General features: G+C 52.6%; 7 protein-coding genes across 7 annotated transcripts; 5 read left to right on the top strand and 2 right to left on the bottom strand.

The window, feature by feature from the left end:
* Positions 1 to 5767: 5767 nt before the first annotated feature.
* ACRALDRAFT_2020368 (uncharacterized protein) lies at positions 5768 to 6188 on the top strand (the record flags this gene model as incomplete). Its single annotated transcript, XM_071020010.1, has 3 exons — positions 5768 to 5778; positions 5818 to 5956; positions 5988 to 6188. The coding sequence occupies 3 exons, from the start codon at positions 5768 to 5770 to the stop codon at positions 6186 to 6188; spliced, it is 351 nt and encodes a 116-aa protein (XP_070874047.1).
* A 36-nt stretch (positions 6189 to 6224) lies between these two features.
* Positions 6225 to 6871, top strand: ACRALDRAFT_211686 (uncharacterized protein; the record flags this gene model as incomplete). The annotated part of the gene is made up of 3 exons (XM_071023755.1): positions 6225 to 6314; positions 6349 to 6800; positions 6838 to 6871. 3 exons carry the CDS (start codon positions 6225 to 6227, stop codon positions 6869 to 6871), a joined length of 576 nt encoding a protein of 191 aa, XP_070874046.1.
* Positions 6872 to 6939: 68 nt separating this feature from the next.
* ACRALDRAFT_1057737 (uncharacterized protein) lies at positions 6940 to 8569 on the bottom strand (the record flags this gene model as incomplete). The annotated part of the gene is made up of 2 exons (XM_071015921.1): positions 6940 to 8094; positions 8159 to 8569. 2 exons carry the CDS (start codon positions 8567 to 8569, stop codon positions 6940 to 6942), a joined length of 1566 nt encoding a protein of 521 aa, XP_070874045.1.
* Positions 8570 to 9041: 472 nt separating this feature from the next.
* Positions 9042 to 10940, top strand: ACRALDRAFT_1082597 (uncharacterized protein). The gene is made up of 2 exons (XM_071019332.1): positions 9042 to 9427; positions 9528 to 10940. Exons 1-2 carry the CDS (start codon positions 9244 to 9246, stop codon positions 10643 to 10645), a joined length of 1302 nt encoding a protein of 433 aa, XP_070874044.1. The 5' UTR covers positions 9042 to 9243; the 3' UTR covers positions 10646 to 10940.
* A 208-nt stretch (positions 10941 to 11148) lies between these two features.
* Positions 11149 to 12716, top strand: ACRALDRAFT_1082596 (uncharacterized protein). Its single transcript, XM_071019331.1, has 2 exons — positions 11149 to 11690; positions 11783 to 12716. The coding sequence occupies exons 1-2, from the start codon at positions 11344 to 11346 to the stop codon at positions 12510 to 12512; spliced, it is 1077 nt and encodes a 358-aa protein (XP_070874043.1). The 5' UTR covers positions 11149 to 11343; the 3' UTR covers positions 12513 to 12716.
* A 1682-nt stretch (positions 12717 to 14398) lies between these two features.
* On the top strand, positions 14399 to 18924 carry ACRALDRAFT_1082595 (uncharacterized protein). Its single transcript, XM_071019330.1, has 6 exons — positions 14399 to 15112; positions 15207 to 15352; positions 15446 to 15539; positions 15620 to 15848; positions 15924 to 18316; positions 18385 to 18924. Exons 1-6 carry the CDS (start codon positions 14914 to 14916, stop codon positions 18507 to 18509), a joined length of 3186 nt encoding a protein of 1061 aa, XP_070874042.1. The 5' UTR covers positions 14399 to 14913; the 3' UTR covers positions 18510 to 18924.
* Positions 18925 to 19588: 664 nt separating this feature from the next.
* Positions 19589 to 22146, bottom strand: ACRALDRAFT_1034909 (uncharacterized protein; the record flags this gene model as incomplete). Its single annotated transcript, XM_071014982.1, has 2 exons — positions 19589 to 20061; positions 20193 to 22146. Coding segments are annotated over 2 exons (2427 nt in total), but the record flags the coding sequence as incomplete, so codon positions are not given.
* Positions 22147 to 22423: the final 277 nt, after the last annotated feature.

The following is a 22423-nucleotide window of genomic DNA, read 5'->3' as shown; positions in this document are numbered from 1 at the left end:
GTATACCTATATAATATAAGCCTATTATAGCGGCTTAAGTAGAAATCCCTAGTCGAATTCCTTTATATCTGGTTTAGGTATAAAGCTCCGATTCCGATTAAAGAGTATACTACCGACCTGCGCCCGGATTAAAGCAGCGTCCACGCCTACGGGTGCCGTGTATATTTATTAATCCGCGATAAGGAGGCAGGTAAAGATAAAAGGAGATTTAAGGTTAGCCCTAAGGCCTATATCGGGTATCTTATAGGCTATATAGCTTATAATATCTACCGGATTTAGGTTCCGCTACTAAATAAGGTGATTTCTATACATAACGTGAGTTTTAACGAGTAGATCTTCTATAAGTAAGATATAGAAAGCTCGGAGGCGCTGCCTATAAAGGAGATTTCCGAGTAGATCGTATAAATCGAGGAAAAAGACTTATTAGATAATTACTGGATCTTATAAGTGGACCCTTCTAGTATTTCCGAGTCCTATTCTACGAGCTCGGGGGTGGTAGACACGTATATATAGGCAGCTCTATCCGGAAAACAGAGCGACTTAGCTACTATTAAGAGTAGTATATTATCTTCTACCGCCTAGTATACACCGACCCAGTTTAGTCTTTAGACCCCTTAACCTTCCCCGGAACTAACGTAATTCTAGGAAGTTAAAAGCAGCTTATCTATAGCTACGGCGATTGGTTCTGACCTTTCCGAGGTCCTGATCCTATAGGCTCCTACGGTCCTGGCGCCGTATATATTAGACCCAGGCCTTTCTCCCGAACCTTATCCGGACGGTTATAACCCGGAACCAGCTCTTAAACCGACTTTAGAGCTGGACTTATAGGTTTATAGGCCTTATTTCCCTAATAAGGCAGTATCTAAGCCGAGTTAGGGACAGGAGGAGAGCCTAACCCCGACCCCTTTAACTAAGTTAATTACCTTTACGGCACCGAAGCCTATATATACCGCGAAACGGCGGGTAGCGCCTTAGCCGCCGCTAAGCGGTCCCCCGCGTAGAAGTTCCAGAATCGCGTAACTAAGGGCTAAGGGTAAAGCTATAAGGATAAATCCACGGACTTATATAATAGAACTAGACGAGGATCTAGTCCTCGCGGGATAATAGTATTTTTTTACCTTTCTAATACCTAATTAGCTTAGAGAGGAAATTATAGCTAATCCCGCTAGCGTTCTAACGCTTTATTTAGTGTTTTTAGCGGCTACTAAGGGTAAATAGGCAGAGACTTCTTCCTTTTTATTAGAGCCTAAAAGCGATAACCCTATATATCGCGATAACCTTAAGACTCCGCCGAGGCACTAAAGAGACCTTTACTTATATCCTATAGGCTTATAATTTAAAGAAGTAGCTTATCGGGAAGTGAATAAGCTGCTTAAAAAGAAAACGTAGCGAGAGATCCCATAGAACCAGGCTATTATAAGGCTAATTCCCCTAATATAGGTGTTTATATACGTTTTTAATAAGGAGGGTATTTTAGAGCGATATAAATCGCGCCTTATTATTTAAGGAGACTTATAGGTAAGCTCTATAATCGAGGGCACCTATACTACCACGCTTATTTCTTAGTCTTTCCGCGTAGTAATGGCTCTAGTAGCATAGTTCGATCTAGAAATTAAGTAGTTCGACGTCGTTAACGCTTTTATTAACGCCGAAAGAAGTAAAGACGGCGAGCCTATTATCTATTAGTTACCGGATAGCTTTAAGAAGCCCGAGACTAGCTTAGAGCTCAATAAAGCCTTATACGGCCTACGCGATTCTCTTTTTCTATAGTATAAGGACCTTACTGCTATACTCGAATCTATTAGTTTAGTTTATAGTAAGGAAGAACTATGCCTATTCTTTTTAGAAGCTCGCGATACCTTTATAGTATTCTTTATAAACGATATTCTATTCCTTTATTATCGGGACCGCCTATACGTAGCTTTTATAGCTATTAAGGGATTAAAAGATAAATATAAGCTCTCTAAGAAAGGGGACGTAGAGTGGTTTCTTAGTATACGTATTATCCGAGACCGACCTAACCAAAAGATCTTCTTATCGCACGAGTTATATATAGAAAAGATCGTAGCTCGCTTTAACTAGGTAGATCGGAATATATATCCTAGTATACTAATCCCTGCTATAAAGCTTATAAAGCGGGAGGACTAGGCTATACTATAGGAGATTAAGGCTTTTTAGGAGAAGGTTAGCTTATTACTTTATATAGCAGTGATGCTATAGCTAGACGTCGCGTTTTCTGCTTCCTCGCTTTTTAGGTTCCTAACTAACCCGTTAAAAGAGTATTAAGACGCCGTGGAATAAGCTATTCGTTACTTATACGTAACGCGGGACTTAATGATTTAGTATAGTATGGATTCGAGCTACGTAACGTAGGCTATAGTAATTATAAGCGACGTATCCTTTATTAATAACCTCGAAACCCGGCGTTCCTTATAAGGCTATCTTATTAGCCTATTCGGCGGTTTAGTGGTTTAGAAAGCCTTAAGATAATCGACTATCACGACTTCTTTAACGGAAGCTAAGCTGCTCGCTTTATAGGAAACTATAAAAGAGACTATAAGCTTAAAACGGCTATTTATAGAAATACGGTTTAACCCCGGGACCCCCTAGGAAATAGCCTATAATAACTGCTAGACGATTCGACTTATAGTGGAAGAGCGCGCCCGAATTAAGACTAGGCTTCGTTATATTAATATTTAAAGCTTATAGATACGTTAAGAGTATAAGAAGGGAGCTTTTTAAATCGTTTACTTACTAACCGCCGAGATACCGGTAGACGGGCTTACGAAGGCCCTTAGTTATTAAAAGTTCGAGTAATTTAAAGTATATCTTAACCTAATTAGCGGGCGATAATTAGGAATTTAGAGTAGCGTAGTAACGGATAGGATTTTATCGGCTAAAGCCGGAACGGATAACTAAACTACCTTAATAATACTTAAATAATAATATTATAACCTCCCTTAATAGTAATATTATTACCCTTAGGGGTACCCTTAATAATAGCGGCCTTATCGGCCCGCGCCTCCTCTCTACTAGCTTAGTTCTGCTTATTTAGAGTAAAGGGGGTAATACTATAAGAGGCCCCGCTAACCCGGCTTTTACGAGCCTTATCCACTATACCGAAAATATCCTTAATAGCGGTTATTAAATAGTGTTTAATCCTCTTTTTAGGATTAGTACTAACGGCCGCTACCGTACCGGCTCCTAGAGTAATAGGAGCCTAGTGGGCCGGCTCGAAAATCTCGGGATACTCGGGGCACTTAAGCAGATCCTAGAATAGGCGTAGGGCTAGGCGTAGATAGTTAAAAAGCTATAAAAATCAGAAGATAGCTTCTTAACTATAGTCTAGGAGCGAACTTATAGTATTATTAACACTAACGTTAACCTCTTTAGCTACCTCCTTCTTAGCGATAGCGGCGCGGCGGGCTATAGGGACTATAACTAAGGGGCTATGCTTATTAGCTTCTGCTTAGCTTTATTCGATAAAATAACGCTTACTATAGGTGGTATTTATACCCGCCTAAGAAACACTTCTTATAGCGCTTAGTAATACTATATACGGAGACACACCGAATAAATTTATTATAGCCGGCGATCCAGGCCTTAACACACCCTTCGTAGGGCGTATTAAACTTTTCTCCTACAAAGTCGGGAGGGGGGTTCTTAGCCGAAAATCGCTCCTTAGGAGCGGTTACCGAGCTACTAAAGCCCTTGGCGGCGATATCGGGGTTAGCGGCGGCGGTGGAGGTGGCGGCGGCGGAGGAGTTAGCGGCGGCGGCGGTATTAGCGGTATCTTTAGCGGCCTTACGGGTATTCTTCTATAGCTCGATTAGTAAAAAGTACTCGACTCTTTTACTAATAATTAACTTACTTTAACGGGCTTAGAGACCTAACCTAACTTAACGGTAGTATTCTTAGTGGCCTTTTTAGCCGGGGTATTATTTTTCTTAGGAGCCTATCCCTATTAGCACTTATATAGCTCTTCTAACCGTTTTCGAGCTCGGCTTACTATAACGAGAGAATAGAATAAAAAAATAAGAGCTAGGGAAGTGAAAAAATAAAAAAATATCGTTAAAAACCGTTAAAAATCGTTAACAAGAAGGTTATTTAACTAAAAGAACTCGATTTCGGCTACCGGGCTACAAAAATTATATATAGCGAGCCGCCTACTAACCTCTAGCTTATATTACTCTTAGGTTACTATTCTAGGCTACCTATTTGCTTTATTCTAATTATCCCTTTTTATTTCTTTTATATTATTTTTATATCTCTTTTAAACCTGTTTTCCTTTATAGTCTTCTATTAAACGGCTCTTTAAAGCTATTTTGACTATAGTATAATTCTAGCCTGGGTATATTCTAAGTGTTTTTAAATAAACAGCTCGAAATAGGGGGTGTGTTATATAACTAAATAGGTTATATAAATATAGTTATACTAGTACGGCTACGCAGCGCGGATTTAGGACTCCAAGCTCCTAGGCTATTAGCCACTAGAGCTAGTGTGGCTTATGGATAAAACAGGCTACTAGAAGGGGATTCCTATTAGTTGTATTTAGCCGAGGCATAGCCTATATATAGCTTAGCCTCCTACGAGCCTAAGGTATGGAATCAAGGCAATCTATCGTATCTCTATAGCTCGGTTCGGTTGATCACAGCTTCTTATCACAGATTCAATGGCGTTTTCCCGAGCAGTGATGGCGACACCGCCTATCGCTCTCGCCCTTACTCAGTCAGTAGCGCAAGTTATCCCGTTGGTCAATGCGTCGTTGTTCTCTGGACTGACAAAGTACCAAGATACGAATACTGTAGGCTCAGTATTTTGGCCTTCGTTTTTCGACTTCGCAACACCCTTATACTGATTACCAAGGACTTGGCCCCTATCTGCTTCTCTCGTCTTGTTGCTGCGGTCAGTAGTGAAATCCGTTGCGAAGAAAAATGTGCGTTGCGTCGGACGTACAAATTACCTACTGTACAAACCTGCAGGGACATGGCTCGAAGAACGTGAACCCAGCACTTCGCCTAGCCCCACATCCCATGCTGACTTACCTAATCGGGAATGACCGGGTTACCCTGATATGCACCAAAGAGAGTGTGTCCACATTAAACATCCGAAACGCCCCGCCCGGCTGCATTCATCCCTGCATGCCGCAGGGACGACATCTTGGCATCCCTTTCACGGGTGGGTTCCTGCTTCGACCCACGAACTAATATCGTGGTGCCGCCAGACCTACACGTGTAGTGTCTCAACAACAAAGGGTCGTGGGCGAAGAGCCTATCGTTTCGATGCATTGCCATCGTCGTTCTTACATGTCCAGTCCAGTGACCATTCGATGACTAAGTTGCACCAATCATGACACATACGTTATTCATTTCCAGTCTCCGACCTGGGACGTTCGCGAGACCACCCTCGAGAGTCGACCTTCACCACCCCGCCTTCTGGGTATTACCCCGGATTAATTACCTAGTCAACGGATAGTACCTACTCCGTCTGCCGTGGACAAGAAAGACTAGGAAACGCAATGCGCATCACCGCCGACCTAAGCCAGCGTGCCAGGAGCCGGCAGCGCCATCGCACGCCACAGGCACGAGTCAGCTCGACCCTCTGTCCTTTCAACATCAACACATTGCAAAGTCCTTCAAACCTCGCGTCATAAGCATTAGGGCGTTGATCGTCGCAAACGCAAACCTTTCGCACATGATAAGACGCCATCGATATACAATGATAGCGAAGCTCGTCATCTCGATTCAACATAGGAATACGAAATAAAATGGAGAGGCAGTGGTTATCTGATGCTAATCCCTCTTTTCAATGCTCTAGCGTCGACTTGACCTGCGCTACATCGTCCCCAGATGCTGCGCCGTCAATTTTCCTTGGATCACCTCATAGCACGCCATCCCGGGTTTCCCGATACGGTCCATTCCGCCCATATAAGCTCAACGCCGCATCGAAGCCCACCGTGATAAGATAAGCACACGTCCTCCGTCGAGGTCTTTTTCTCATACACTTTCACTTTCCTCCTCGCCGTTCAACAGAACGGGATATCACACATGCCGCTTTCATCACCGCCAACATTGACATGGACTGGGAGTCTGCTGCGCCGACATGCCAACCCAACACCAACACACCGCTTTACCGCTGACGCCAAATCGATCATAGAATGGGGCGAGGGCCATGAACAGCCCTGCTAACTCACTGGCGTGCATCCTGCTTGTGCCGTTGCACCAATGAGCGAGAGGACGACAAGTCGCAACGGCCACAGACAGCGCCCCAGAATTTGTTGCGACCATTCTTCTATAATACTGTCCCAACCTCCCGTCTCAGAAGAGGTACCACGGTTCCATCCGCAAGGAGTTCATTCAGTGTTTATTAACCAAGGTCCGGGACCCCCCTGAAGCAACACGTGAATGTGTTACGCATTCGACACCAGCCACCTCCGCTATCCCGACAGCTTTCACGCGCAGCATGAACCATGGAGATACTCGCTTTGCAGCACGAGCTTTTGCAGTAGCATTGCTTGGTGATCGGTCTTCTGGGACTTACTTGTCCCAATATCCATGTCATGGCGATATTCAATTTAAATTGGATGTGGTGATGTTCTTGAATAATTTCGACATCATCTGGTCCGCCGAGTCATTCTGGGCCACGAGCGAGCATATCTTCCCGTCATCGAACTCGATATTCACCAAGTCCAACGATATATGCGAAAAAGGACGATGCCAAAGGTCTGGTGCTGATTTTTCCAGCCTTTCCGCCTCGGATAATGCCAGTGCCCCCTGTTGCCATACACGATACGCCAGAGAGTACTGAGCTTGGTAAGAAAATCATGAAATGTACAAGTGAGATTCTCACCCCGGAGCTCATCTACCAATGAGATCCAGCACCTGAACGTACGAAGTATATACAACGAATCTGTTCGGCGCCAGGGATCCAAAACGGAACCTACTCGCCAACTCCGTAGCTCCGTACCCGACTAAAGAAGAACGGCTTATCGTTTTTCAGTCCAAATTCAGCCCAGTCGTCAGTAAGCTTGTTGTAGCTGTGAAACCCTTTCCACACGAGCTTGTTGTTACGAGTACCTCGGCCGGCGCTTCGTAGTAAGAGGTCCATCCGGTACATGTACTTGGGCCCGACGCCCTCCGTCTCGATGAACAGCTCGCCCTCGGCGTCCTTGGGAGGGACCGGACCGTCAGGGTGGTCGAGCATCGACGACAGACGCCACCGGCCGCGAAGCCCATGCTGGACGACGATCGAAGGGAGGTGCGGCGCGGCACCCCCCCGGTGCTGCGCGAGGAGGTCCTTGGTCAAGTGGTGGACGACATCGCCCGGTTCCGCAGTGGTGAGGAGACTGATGACGGTGCCGTCCCGGAAAAAGCGCAGGTACCGGTAGTACGTGATGATATGGACGGGAGTGTTCCAGGTGATCTGGTTTGTCGAGGCCTGGCCGGACCGGATATAGTTGACGGTGCTAATGTAGCAGCCGTTGAAGCGGATACGCGGCCGCTGGCGGAACATGCGTTGCCACGAGCCGTACTCTGGGTACAGCGATACGGTGATGGCGAGGTTCTCTTCTCGCCGGCGACGGGCCAGCTCTTCCATGGTCACAAACTCGCCCTCCTCTCCCAATCCACTTTCGTCCGGGAGTGGCTCCCACGTCACCCCCGCCTGCCAGTGATAGTGCATCCCCTGGAAGCCGAATTCCCGGCCCAGACACACGCACCTCCAGATCTGGTCGTCCGCCGCGACGATGTAGGCAAAGCGCTTGCAGACGAGCGATAGTCGGGCAAAGTCTCCGACGTCGGAGACGGCCAGGTCCGTCAGGATTTGAGAGAGAACCTCCTGCGGGACATCAGCGATGGGGCAGGGGGGTGGCGGGTCACCTTCGACGGGAGGCGGCGCAGATGCGATGGAGAGATCCGAGAAGCTCGCTACCAAATCCTTGATGGACTGCGGCTGCTCGGCCTCTACATTCTGGGCGCCGCTGGACCCCTTGGTTGCTGGTTCGGTGGAACCTGGCTGGGAGCTTGGACCGGATGGCTTTCGGAGGGGTCCCGGAAAGTGCTTCTTCCTGTATACCATGTCCACATGGCTGTCCATCTATTATAGAGTGGACACGTCAGATGCACGCCTGAGATGCATGCAGCAGGGATAAAGGACTCACTCTGAATGCCTTTCGGTAGAGCTTCAGACTATCCCCCAAACTTCCAACAGCTTCCTTTTCCACGGCCGCTTCAAAATGGTCCAGTGCCGAGACGGGCTCTTTGTCATCTAGAGTACTGGGGTGCGCCAGAGTCCTGCCCGACGACGATGTGCCAGCCGGTTCGTCGAAAGTACGAGTCCGTACATAGTCTTCATTTGAATCGTCATGGTCCAAGTGGGATGCGGACGCGGACGCCTTGGGTGCTTCTAACCGCGGCGCTGGCGCTGGCGCTGGTTGCGAAGACGAGACAGCTGTGGCGTGAAGCGACGTCCTCTTTTCAGACCGATCCCCCTGTTTCTTGGCTTGAAGCTCGGAGCGCCATTGCTGACGGAACGAGGCTAGCTCCGAGTCGAGTTTGGGATCGGCTTCCATGTTGATATGCTCGGTCTAAAGATGCTCAAAGTGAACTCGGGATGAGCTCAGAGGAACGGGGACGACAGTTCTCGGAATGTCATGAGATGTCCCCAGTAGGTGGAATATGAATGCTTCAGATAGACATTGTTGCAACCGAGGGATTCCCCCAAGAAGATGGGCGCAAGCGAATACCTGTGGGAGATGAAGTCGTAGACTCAGCCAACCTAGGCGACAGTACGAATAAGTGTACGGTGAAATGGGTGCATCGGAGCGTGAGGTACAAGTGACGGGATTCAGATTCAGTGTACTTCATAAGAGGGGCGACAGAGGCAACTTGACCGTTGGAGTCAGGATTACTAAGCTAGGCCATCTGACCAATTGGAGGTTATCGGAGCTGGTGACATCAGTTTGTACTCCTCCCATTTGCCATTGGGTCTCCGGTAGGAAAAAAGGCCTCGGTATTTTCGACTTCTTTAAATTAGTGGCACACATTACCTCTCGATGACGAAGGGCGCCACCCCAGTAACTTCATCGCCTCGTGCTCTCGCCATCGATTTTCCTTTCCCTTCTATCGAATACCCCATCTCCGTGGCCGAAACCAGCCATCGAACCTCCAACTGAGCCCGGAGGGGTTCTCCTTTTTGGCTTCTCCTGTTCCTGCCTAGTTATCGGACCATGCGGCCTTGGTCGCCATGACCATGACATTCCGGGTTACGGAAGGCTATCTCAAGGACACGTTCGGCCGGGACGGTTCTCTCAACATGTTGCCTGTTTCACCGACGAAAAAAGAGACCGGGGCGAGGGTAGAAGATGATCTCACGGCGCCCCAAAAGATGTTTTCTGCCATGTCGGGCAGTTTCCTCACCTCGCTCCTCAGTACGTTCCTACGTTCCCTTTGCAGTTGTTGCCGTTTCGTTTGGTTTGGGGGAATCATGACCGCGAACAGGCAATCTTTGGCTAACACCGAATCCACCAGTGACCCCGCTCGATGTCGTTCGAGTCCGATGGCAATCCCAACCTGTGCATACGGGCAATTCGACCGGCTTCTCCCCGACCGTCCTCACTACGAAAAACCTAAACGCGATACCCTCCACCAACATCGGGGTGACAGCCTGCTGCCGAGAGGTCTTCTTCATGAACAACAATGCCGAGTACTGCGTCGCAATGCCGCCCCGGTCGGGCGCGGTGGCGGCAGCAGCCACGCCAGCAGCAGAATGCGCCGTGGAGGAGATGGAACGGAGGACGATCAGCTCGACGATGGATGGGCTCAGAAAGATTGCGCGGAACGAAGGGCTCCGGAGCCTGTGGAGGGGTCTGTCGCCGACCTTGGTCATGGCCGTCCCTGCCAACATCATCTACTTCACCGGCTACGACTGGCTTCGGTACAACTCGAAGAGTCCGATTGCGCATCGGTTCGGGGACGATTCGGCTCCGCTAATCGCCGGGTCCGTTGCGCGCGTGCTAGCCGTCGGCGCAGTTAGCCCGATTGAACTCTTCCGCACTCGACTCCAGGCGACAGCGGGTTCCTCGACCACCGGCCACCTCGCGACTACATTCCGCGAGGTTCAGGACATGGTCAGCGCCCATGGTTACAGATCCCTATGGAGGGGTCTGACGCTGACTCTGTGGAGAGACGTGCCCTTTTCCGGGATCTACTGGTGGGGCTACGAGAAGGTCCGGAGGAGGCTGACTGCGATGAGAGAATCGGAGGCCGGCTTGCTGCACAACCTGGCAGGCCGGGGCAAACACGCGGATACTTTCGTCGACAGTTTCATCGCGGGTGCTGTGTCGGGGTCGATTGCAGCCATAATCACGATGCCCTTCGACGTGGGCAAGACACGGATCCAAGTACACCGGGGAACATCGACGGCGGAAAACTCTGCCCGGAACGCCGTTGCAGAGGGGAGAAACATGACGCGCTTTCTATGGCACATCTTCCACACGGAGGGTATCCGGGGTCTCTGGAAAGGCTGGATACCGCGGACGTTGAAGGTCGCGCCCGCATGCGCCATTATGATCAGCAGCTACGAGGTTGGCAAGAAGGCGTTTCGATCCATGAACGCAAAAGCGAGAGAGGACAACGAGCATCAATGAGTTTCAAGAGGGCGGAGAGCAGAGCGGCATACAGGCTGCTTTTGCCATGATTCTACTGATTTGTGATTGAGCATTGTCTGGCGTTGTGGCAGGCCTGCTATCCTTTCATATGACTGGGCCGGGATACAATTGGAGTTTGGCGAGACAATGGCATTGCGATAAAAAGGAGTGAGAAATTGGGAAGAGTATAATAATTGCTGTATTATATGATTAGATTTTCGGTTACAAAGCCTCTCCGTTCTTGATAGGGCAGCCTCTATATTTAATGGCAGTTCCAGTATCTGTAGCTAGATGTGGGGTTTAAACGCGAAATGATGGTCTCGGTGAGACGCGTTAATGACGTGCACACCGCGCTCTTCTTCGGTCTTAGTGTTCGCTTCTTCAAGGCGACGGGACGCGTTTTCTTCGACCAGGGTTCTCACTCCGTACTCGGACCACAGCTCTGTTCCTGTATCACCTCTTGGCATCCTGACTGGCGTAAAGCATTGCATTGCATGTCTCTTCACGGCCAATCTGTTAACATTCGACACCTTCCCAAGCACTACTTCGTCCCCCGGCTTCTGACCTCTTCCTATCGTCTCCCACGGCATTCTCCATCTATTCGGCGGCCACCTAATCGTACCTCCCCTGTCTACTACCCGAGTGAAAAGTTAGGCGATAGCTTGACCTTGAGGCGCACCTTTGGATTCTGCAGCAAGATGTCGACCCTGAAGCGCAAGGCCAGCAATGAGCAGACCTCTGATTCCAAAAAGGCCAAGCAGAATGGCAGCATCACGTCCTTCTTCAGCACGACAGTCACGCCCAAGAACTCGGAACCCTCTGCGAAGACCGCGGCAGCGTTTGACAAGGAAAAGTGGGCGGCCAGTCTAACAGACGAGCAGAGGCAGCTCCTACAGCTCGAAATCGACACGTTGCACGAGAGCTGGCTGGCCCTGCTCAAGGACGATATTGTTACCAAGGAGTTCCTCGACCTGAAGCGCTTTCTCCACCGTGAAATGAGCAATGGAAGGCGGTGGTTCCCGCCCAAGGAGGACGTGTATTCCTGGTATGTCGTGTCTTGTTTCCACCCCGCCGTCTTCTTCTTCGACGCAGTATGGCCAGATGTGCTGACGGGACTCCCACCGCTTCGCCCTCTAGGTCGCGCCACTGTCCGTTCGACAAGGTAAAGGTGGTCATTCTCGGGCAGGATCCATACCACAACGACAACCAAGCCCACGGCCTAGCCTTCTCCGTCCGCCCTCCCACGCCCGCCCCGCCGTCTCTCCGAAACATCTACATCGCGCTGCAGAAGGACTACCCGACCTTTACCCCCCCTCCCGAGAGGCGCGGCCTCCTGACGCCGTGGGCCGACCGCGGCGTGCTCCTCCTCAACGCGTGCCTCACGGTCCGCGCCCACGAGGCCAACTCGCACTCTAACCGGGGGTGGGAGCGCTTCACGCAGCGCGTGATTGAGCTCGCCGCCGCCCGCCGCTCCAAGGGCGTCGTCTTCATCGCCTGGGGCTCCCCCGCCGCCCGCCGCGTCGTCAAAATCGACCAGACCCGCCACCTCGTCCTCAAGAGCGTGCACCCTAGCCCGCTGAGCGCCTCCCGCGGCTTCTTCGACTGCGGCCACTTCCGGAAGGCCAATGAGTGGCTGATCCAGAGGTACGGGGCCAAGGCCGAGATTGATTGGGACCTTGGAGGCGGGGGCGGCAGCACTCTTATGGTGAAGAAGGTGGAGGTTGAAACGGAGCTGGCGAAGACGGCTGTTGCGGAGAAGGAAGTGGAGGAGAAGGATGGCAAAGTAGAGGAGGGTAAAAAGAGGACGGTGGAAGTGGTAAAGGTCGGGGTGCATGTGGAGGCGGAGGAAGTCAAGGTTACTGCATGATTTCATGGCCCTTTTGTTTCCATTTTTCATAGCTATGTTTTTATCTCGGAGTTCTCTGCATCTGGCAGGGTGTTGGAGTTTCGTGTCTCTTTCCACGGGACGGGGCTCAATATCTCGGTGGCTAGGGAACTGTGTTCATATGCGACCTGCGAGGTTCTGAACGTCATAGCGAACATCAAGTAAATGATAGATTGGCTGTTTTTGAACATGTAGATGTCCGCAGTTCTCCCTCATCCACCACGCTATGAAACAGGTAAAAAAGCGCTTTTCTTGCAATATCGGCATGCATACCACGGGCCCGCAACCTCTCTTGGCCGTACCGATCATCTCTACTCCGTGTGCTTGAGCGGTAACAGTTGCACATGGATTATATCCACGTCTTTGCCTTGGAAGCATCCCAGCTGGGGTTAGACCCAGCAGTACGGTTATAAAGCATCGCCAACCAGACAGGCCTAGCAGCATGATGCCGGGCTATGGAGTCAACAGATAGTTGAAGCCCAATAGTCGGTGTTCAGGAAAACATGCTCCGCCTGTGCACACGCAGATGTATGGAGAAGCGAGCAATCAGGGAGACGATGCGCAGCATATCAGGCCCACGGACGAGGAAGTCCGCAACAACTATACCCATCTAGTACGCACCATGCCGATGGCAGGCGATGCACGCAAAACAAGACAGGCCGCAGATGACGTCGTAGCAGGTTGACCCCAGGCATGGATGATGGTTCCACGTCGGGTATCGATGGCACCGCCTGGTTGGATGCCAGCTCACAATTCGCGATGCAGGCCCGACATCCAATCCACTATTACATCAGGCAGTGTCGCCGGTTTGGTCCAGTGGAAGACTTGCAGAGGGGTGACGGGATTTGGGGAATTTCTCGGCTACATTGGCAGACGTCGAAATTCTGGTAAAGCCAACAGATCCAGTCCAGATGGGATGCCTCCTAGGCGCTGTTCTGGCAAACCGACACCGAAGTCCGTTGGGGGCTGGTGGGAAGACGGGAAATTTATGGGGCTCACCGGCTGGAGCCGTCGCACCGGACACGGGTGTTGGATAAAACGGCAGATTTACTTTGTAGGTACGAAGTATGCGAGGAACATAAGGTATTCCCAGTGTTCATCTACTTAGTATGGATGAAGTCGTTGTAAAGCAATGGTGCTAATTGGTGGTTGCCGTTGGGATACGCCATCCAACGGTCTGGCGCCGGTCTGAGAAGTCCTCATTTAAGTGTGACAACCGGGTCAGTGGTTCGTTCCACTCGGGTTAGTGCATTTTGTGTCTTGGATGTACCGAGGAGCTAACAGAAGTACCGTGACAGTACACTGCCGTCAACTTATACCTACCTACCTACGAGGTTTTCCCGTTCAATGGGCTATCTGTCTGACTCTACCATTAACCATGTAATACCGATTGTCTACCTCGATTCGATGGATGTACAAAGTATGCTAACCTCCGAGCAGCCATTGAAACAAGAGAGGGCTGACGGGAGGTACCACTCCTGAACCCCTCTTTCCTCGACGCTATTCCTATTTGAGCCCTATATGGGCGCAAAGAATCAAGTATCCGTACCTTTCAGCGTCTCATCAAAGGTATCCGTACTTGGTTGCTTTTCCAGGTGCTTTCACCACGATAAATGGGTAGCCAAGATACCCCTGGCCCTCCTCTGTCGAATCAAACTACCGTCAGGTACGGTATTACATTGTACCCCTTCTCCCCTTGACCCCTGAATGTGACAATCAGGCCCATGCCATCCACAGAAACCTCGCCAGCGAGCGCGTCTGGCTCTTTCCTTTTTGTTCCTCTGTTCAGTTCATCGCGAGTCCCTCCTCCCTCCTCCTTTTTTTTACTTCTTCCTTTCTGCCCTCCCCCTCTTTTTACTTTACGCACTCACTCCTTAGGTATTGATTCCTTGCCTGAACAACCTGTCCGGTCGTTTTCTTTCTGATACCCTTCGGCAGCCCTGGCCGTGCTTCTTTTCTTTCTATCCGTTACTTTTCCACTCTCTTTCGCGTAGAGAGTCGTCGTACGCCAACAACTATCTTCAATTGACTTGAACATCCTTTTTCTGTCACTCTTACTCTCATCTCACTCTTGCCCTAGAACGCGCGTGTCTGCGTTGCTTCTCCTACATCGCCATCGCGAATATTACACCCGTTGCCAATACCAGAACATTACCTTACTACTATTAATCTTCACCCAGAGTGCGCTACTCTTACATCGCCAGCATTCACCTAATCGGCATTGGGTAATCCAGAACATTGCGCACTATCGAATTACTGCAAAGCATCGTCACCCGCTATTCTCTTCCGATCACTCGTGTGATTCGATTCGGTATCTTTAGACAAACATACTCGATATTCCAGACGAATCAGTTGCATTGAGCCTCCAAGGCATTGCGTGAATATGTCGAGCTTCTTCTCTCGCCTGAAGGGCAGTGGCGGGGGCGCGAAGTTGAAGTCCAAAAAGGGTGGTGCTCTCGACCAACTCGCAGACCAGCTGCCCCCCAAGCCGCTCTGGGAAGATGCCTACGCCAGGACCAGCGTCGAACCCGAGGAGATCCAGGAGCTGATCAGACGATGCACCGAGGAACTCAAGGGACGAGGTATGTTCTATAGATGTCACATACTTGTTTTTGACTATAATCTTGACTTCTACACCTAACGGAGACTGACCAATGGCTCACTACCTATTTACAGCCCTCGATCACCCCTTCCTGCTACTACCTTTCCGCCCTACATCCGATCCCAGCGCCGTGCGCACCTTTATCCGTCACTTCTTCGACAGCAACCATGGCCTCCGAGGCGATGCACTGGCACAGGAACTTCGCATGACCGAGCCAATGGTATGTTAGGGTCGGACGCGACGAATTTGAATTTTCACCGCCAAACCCCAAGAGCATGGGCTAATTTTCTGCTTTTTCTCCTTTCGTCATTAGGTTATTGCGGGCGTGACAAAATGGTGCTGGAGCAGACTTCAGGGTGGTGTAGTCGGATGGGATGCCTACGAGCTGTTCAAAGTCGGCGAACATGGTATGTGCTCTTATGTCTCACCGATCTGGCGGGTTGTCTCGGGAAAGACTTGAACTAACGAAAGCGTGCCTGGACTGCAGATTCCAACATGGCCCGGGATTCCTTCAAAACATTCATTCCTCTAAGTGTCGACAACGGCGCGCGATCATGTATTATTTTCGACTTTTTCGATCTCTTGGCAGCCATTGCCGCTCACGGCAAGATGAATGGCATGGGTGGCCGCAAGCTCTCTCGGATGGCCGCATGGTGGGCGTTCGAACACAAAGACACGGGTAGCGGCTTCGAGGGTGGCTATAACGCATGGCAAAAGTGAGTTGTACTCAGCTCCCAGCCATGCCGGCATGCATATACATACACAGATCCCCGGAACTAACCCACAAGCAGGGCCGCCGATGCCTCGAGCCACCTCTTTTTCGCCTATCTGAGGTCACTTGCTCCTCAGTCCTCCCAAAGCACCATCTCCATGTTACCCATGTCGCTGCAGAAACTCGTACAGGAAACCGAGTATCCCCCACAGAAGCCGGCTCTCATGCAGACCTCGACCAACAAGGTGATCATGATCGTTGACACGGTTTCGCCAACTCCCTTCGCCTTGTTACGCCGCGCAAGCCACTTCCAGTTTCGAGACGAGGATCGCGCTTTACAAGAATTTTCCGAGTTCGAGGATCCCGTCCAAGCCCTTGCCCAGGAATGCCGCCGTGTGCTCAAGGCCATCTCTTCCGCCAACCAGTCGCAAGTCTCCAGCTCAAAACACTCTACTAGCCTACGCGACGCCTCCTGGTCACGCTTCGAGGACATCGGCTTCGCAAGCGCGCTTGAAGAGGAAGACGACGACGACGATATCACGACGGCCATTAGAAAACCCCAGGGCCTAAGGACGACCCCGCTCTCCGGCGGAACCACCGATCTCGCACGACCTACTACGCCATCCTGGGCCGACTTCCTCTCGTCTGGCTTTGTGGATGAGAAGGTGAACAGCCAGACCAGCCATTTGCTGCCGCCGGACAAGGTCCTCCCCCCGATTGACATGAACATCCGGCAGAAAAGCTCCCAGTCGCACAGGCCTCGATTGGAATCCGATCGCCACCTCGAGCCGGGCGAACTCGCCAGCATCACCCGCTTTGACCTCGACGACGCTTTCTGGTGGGTTTGGATGAGCAGCCTGGCCCCCGAGGAGACCCCCGACAGGAAATCCGCTTTCGGACGCTGCGCTGTCATCGAGACGGTCATCAAGACGGGCCGATGGCTCGTCATGGAGGAAATGGTTCTAGGAGCCGCGCCCGAGCCTCAGGAAGGCGCCTACATTGCCGAGAAGAAGGGCTTTTTCAGCTGGACGAGGCGCAACAAGGGGGTCAACCGCCGCAAGTCGACGGGCAAACAAGCCCTGGATAAAACCAAGCTCGAGCCCAATTTCCTGGGTGCCAGCAAAACCAGCATTGGGCCCGACCAGCAAGCCCGTATCGCCGCCGCAGCGGCCCAGTTGCAGGCCAGGCAAAATGAGGAGCAGCAGGCCCGCCAACAGGAACAGAGGCATCCGGAGCGCAGGGGCCGCGCAGACGCCGATCTGATGAAGGACAAAACCAACAGCGTACTGACTCTGCAGCCTGTTATCATGAAAGAGGCGTCGCCCGCCATGAAGTGGGCCAGCAAATACGACAAGGATGCCATTCGCGAGGCGTACCTGTCCAACTCCGACGCCGGCCGTGGCATGAGCATGACGGGATCGGCGCCGCCCAACATCACCAGCAGCAGCAGCACGCACTTGGCCTCGAACGGCCACTCCAACGGTTACGAACAGCAGCCCCAAGTGCCTCCCAAGGCGTCCCCCGTCGCGTCGCAGGCTGTGCCCGTGCCAGTCGGGCAGCCGGCGGCGGCGGCTGCCGTCACGCAAGAGGCCGAGGACGCAGATGTAGTGGAACAGCCTCTCGTTTCGGAAAAGGAGGTGGAGGCACCCCAAGATTCCCATCCATCGGACCGACCAGATGCCGCCGCCGGACCTGTTCCCGCACCGCTACCCAAGGACCCCGTAGAGCCGGCGCGCAGTGGCATGGCGACCCCCGAGCCCGACGACAGCCATGACAGCAAGCTGAAAAAGAAGATGCAAAAGGAGAATAAGGCCGCTGGGGGCCTCAGAAAACTCTTTAGCCGCAGGAATCGAAACTCGAAGCTTCCGGAAAACGCCTCGGCAGACCTCCAGACCATGCTCCAGCAGCACCACGACAGGTCAGCACAGGCGACTCCAGAGCCAGCCGCTGCGCCGGCATCGGTGCCCGAAGCCTCTGAGCCGGAGCCTCAGCCGCAGCCTGCGCCCCAACCCGAACCTGAACCTGTTCGATCTCCCGAGCCAGAGGCGGCCATTCCCTCACCGCGCCCGACCGGTGATAACCTGTCGCGTGTGGACACGGATGACGCCGACGAGACCCGCCGAGAATTCTCCCGCTTCGACCAGGGTCCTCTTGTCGATCAACCTGCTTTTGTCCCCGAGGACGACGATTCCGACAATGCGGTGCCACCGCCCATCGCGCGCCGCAATCGTGGACCGGAGACACGCGCGCCGGAGCCGAAGCCTGAGGTTCTGCCCGTGTTAAAGAAAGTGCCAGCGCCTGCTCCGGCGCCTCCCAAGCCTCAGCTCACTCCTGCGCAGGACCGATGGGCCCAGATTAGGAAGAACGCCGCAGAGCGGGCTGCGCAGCGGCAGAACGAGATGAAGAGTGCGGCCACTCCTAGCACGACCACCCCTCCAGCAGATGGTGACGACGAAACGAGTGGCGAAGAGAGTAAGTTGGACCCTGGGACCAGGTTGCGCGGAGCTTGCAGAACGTGGACTGACTCCTCACACTTGTAGCAATCGAATCGCGTGTCGCTCGGATCAAGGCTCGTGTTGCCGAGCTGACGGGTAACATGGAGGGCAGCACTGGTCCCGTGCCTGGGGGCATCAGTCCTGCTGGTTCCCCGGCTCAGCCGCACTGAACGGACGCCGGCCAAAGTATCTTGTCCGCATGGCCGTTGCCTTCAAGGCCTCGCGAGGCTCGTCTTGAGAGACGGGCTCTGGACTCCCTCGTACTGTATCCCCGACTTTTCTAATTTCTCTTCTCCCTTCCCTTTAGCCGGAAGTTTTCTTTTGAATTTTTGAATGTATTTTTTTTCTTCTCTGCTTCCCTTCTCGGTCTCCCGCACTATGATACCCGCTAAGGAGGGCAAGCCTGTGCGAACACACCTACACCGTCGTCAATCAAGTCGTTTCTTCGATACCATCGGGTTTTCCTTATAGGTCTTTTACCGCGCAGTGTTGGCATGCCTTCAAGTCGCTGGTCTTTCCTGTCCCGTGAGGTGAAGACATTCGATTTGATCCTTAATATACCAAGCAATCTTTCTTCCACTTGACCCCGTGAGCTTGAACAAGACAGATGGCGATTTGCAGACGAGCTAAGCTGACCTGTGCTGTGCTTGGCCTCGAGGAGCCAGCCACCGCTGGGAATCTGTTGGGAGGTGGGAACTCTGGTAAAAGGAGAAAACAAATCAGTAGAACCATCGACCGACCGTATTCACTTTTATTCAACTGTTTCTTGACATGATTTCTAAGTCGTCTCGGACCCCGGCCTTCATCCTCAAGCTGTCTTCAAAGTCCATTGGCGCACGTTATAAGTTCCAACCCTGCAGAGTAGATTGGCTGCCATGGATCTTCACCGTCAACTAACACGAGAAAACTAGACATTTCCCATTTCCACTGCTCCGTCAGCATAAGACAGATATGCGCTTGATGCAAAGTGTGTGTTCGTATGTTCCTCCTCGTTCGTCCTCGTGATATCTCCTTTTCTAGCCCACTTTCTCGCAGACGGTTCTCACGATACGTTGACGCTCTACATCCTCCTCCCTCTGTATTGTGTCTGCGGCGCCTCGCTTCGACTTGATCATAATCTCATTCCTTGGTATGCTTCTTCTTAGGCCTCCACCATGCGGGATAGCCTTGTGTACTACATAAACAAAAAGAAAACGCCAGTACCCCCAAAGCCGTCGCACAAGGGGAACTGTCGTGGCATTCCTTCTCCTTAGTGGCCGAAACCGCCCGCCAGCCAATTGTTGATCTCGGGGTTATTGGGACCGGGGAACAGGCCCTGGTTCTCCTGTGGCTGCTGCTGCTGTTGCTGTTGTTGTGGCGGTGGCGGAGGTTGCTGCGCTGGTGCCGTGGGTGCGGGTGCGGGTGCGGGTGCTTGTTGTCCCTGTGCTCCCGAGGCCTGCTGCTGCTGCAGCTGTTGACGTCTCGTCTCCTCCTCTCTCCGACGGCGCTGCTGAATCTGCTGTCTGTAGTAGAGGAGCAGGACGAGGCAGAGTGCCAAGAAGACGATGATGAGACCCTCAGTGAGGTCGTCGTCGCCCAAGATGTCGCCATCGCCGCCGGGGATGGTGTTTTCGTCGTAAATGTCCTCGTAGTAGCCGCCGCCGTCGTCGTCGTCGTAGTAGTTGGCTGTGTCTTTCATAAAGTTGGCAATCCATTCACTCAACGACCAGTCTTTGTTGGGTTCTAGGAGACCATGTTAGCCTGGACCGAGCAGTAACGAGACGAGCGGGAGGCCTTGCAAAGGAGAAACCCCAAGTACGACAAAGAGAGAAATGGGAATTGGCGGAATGGGAAACAATCAGCAAAGCACATACTAGGCTCGTCTTGAATAGAATGAATGGGTCCGTGGGTGAAGGTGTTCCATGCACTCTTCAGACGCAACCTGAGCAGACTCAAGGTCACGGGCAGGTATGCCTCCTCGTTAATGGCCAACGCTTGATCATAGAACCTCTTAGCCAAGTGATAGTCCTGCGTTAGGCCAATCCCGTTCTCATGCATCCATCCCAGGTTCCACAGGGCTTGCGCACTCTGGGAGTAATCCGAAGCAGCGGTATAGCACTGGATGGCCTTGCTCGTATCCGGCTCGGTGCCTACTCCGTAGTAGTAGTAGTCTCCCATCTTGACCTGCGAGTCGACGTTGTATTGCCGGGACGAGCGGGTCCAGTACATGAGGGCCAAGGTCGGGTTATCCAGAATGCCGGGCTGGTCGTCGGTCTCGGCGCCAGAGCGCAAGAGGTCGGGTAGCCTCAGCCTCGACTTCAGAGGGTCCAGCAGGTAGGCGGCGTTGTTCTGGGCCCGTTCGTACCCCTGCTCGGCCGTCAAGACGTACTGGAGAAAGGCGAGCTCGACATCGCCCGCCTCGTAGGCTTGGTTGGCCTCGGCCCAGGTAGAGACGAGGGGTTCCGCCTTCTCGGCCACGCTCTTGTAGTAGTTGAGGGCTACGGAGCACGTCTTGTCCCTGCCGACGCCGTGGAAGCTCATCTCGGCGAGATAGTAGTTGGCCTCGATCAGGTTGTACCGGGCGGCTAGTTCGAAGTAGTTGCTAGCTATACGAACATCCTCGAGGCCGCCCTGGTCTAGGTAGAGGACGCCCATCTCGACCTGGGCCGGGCCGTAATCCTGCTCCGCGGCCGCCTTGAAGAGGTCCATGGCCAGTCGGATATTTTTGGGGGCTTTGCCGTAGCCATGCAGCTTCATGAGGCCCATGCCGTACTGGGACTGCGGGTCCCCGTGGGAGATGCCGCGGGTGAACCAGCGATGTGCCTGCTCCAAGCTCTGCTCGACGCCGTCGCCTCGCAAGTACATGCGTCCGATGTAGCCGGCGGAACGGCCGGCGACCTTCTCGATGCCCGGCTTGTGGTTCTCAATGACACGGCCGTCCTTCCTCCAGTACCGCTTCGCTACCATGAAAAAGTACTTCCTTGCCAAGTCCAGGTTCCTCTTCATGCCCCTCTGGCCTTCGTAGTAGATTCTTCCCAGATTGAAGGACGCCTTTACGTCTCCCCTCTGGGACATGAGATCCAAGTACTCGATGACGTCGTCAATAGCGGCGTTGGCATCGGAGTTTGGCCCGGCTCGGATGGCGTTCATACCGGCACTGGCAGCGCTGGCACCTTCGCCGTAAACACCACCGTCCTCGTCGGCAATGCGATATGCCTCGGGGACCCAGGCCATGCCGCCCGGCGGGCCCGAGCGGTACCACTGGATAGCCTTGTCCGCCACCTGCTTGTAATACCTCGTGGCCTGCTCACAATTCTTGGGTGTCGAGATGCCACTGTGGTGGCGGTATCCAATGGCCATCTGCGCCCTGGTAACCCCCTGGAGCGCGGCGAAGGTGTAGTAGATCATGGCCTTGGCCTGGTCTGGGGCCACGGCGTTCCCGAGTCCCGTCGAGTAGAACACGCCGACCATGTATTGGGCCGTGGAGTTGCCATGGTCGCTGGCAAGCGTCTTGAAGTGGTTGAAGGCGGCTTTCAAATTTCTTGGGTGGGAGTATGTCCCATAAAAGTTCATGTTAGCTAGGATGTAATGGGCATCCGAGTTGTTTTGCAGCGCGGCCTGCTCGAGCAGGCGAACTGCTTCGGACAATGGTCCGCGAATCGGTTGCTTCTTTTCGGTCGGGGGGGTGCTGATGGTGAAGGACGGGAGGGCATTCAAAGCGAGCTCAAGCACGTTATCGAGGACGGAGCGGGGTCGTCGCGGCTTCTTGAGGGCTTGGGGGGGGACATTGCGAAGTTCGTGAAGAGCCGCCTCGACCAAGTCGGCACCTGTTCAGCGTAAGTAACTTGCATATGCCCTTTCGTAGAATCTGCCAACGGCCATACCGGGCTGCGGAACGGGTTCGTGGTGTTGTTCTGCGACAACTTCAACCTGGAGCTGTGCCGTAGGTTCGTCCTTGTTGTTCCCAGTCTCAATCTCATCTTGATGCGCAAGGATCTTCTGCGTATCGGTACCCAAAGCAAAGACGGCCTGCAAGAGCACTGGGGCGTGTGGTGATGGACCTGGTCAGCTTGGCTTGGCCCATGTCGCATGTTGAGAAAGGGGA

Source organism: Sodiomyces alcalophilus, assembly GCF_042370955.1.
Source record: "Sodiomyces alcalophilus JCM 7366 unplaced genomic scaffold ACRALscaffold_5, whole genome shotgun sequence".
NCBI classification, from domain to species: Eukaryota; Fungi; Ascomycota; class Sordariomycetes; order Glomerellales; family Plectosphaerellaceae; genus Sodiomyces; species Sodiomyces alcalophilus.
This window is presented reverse-complemented; position numbering and strand designations above follow the sequence as displayed.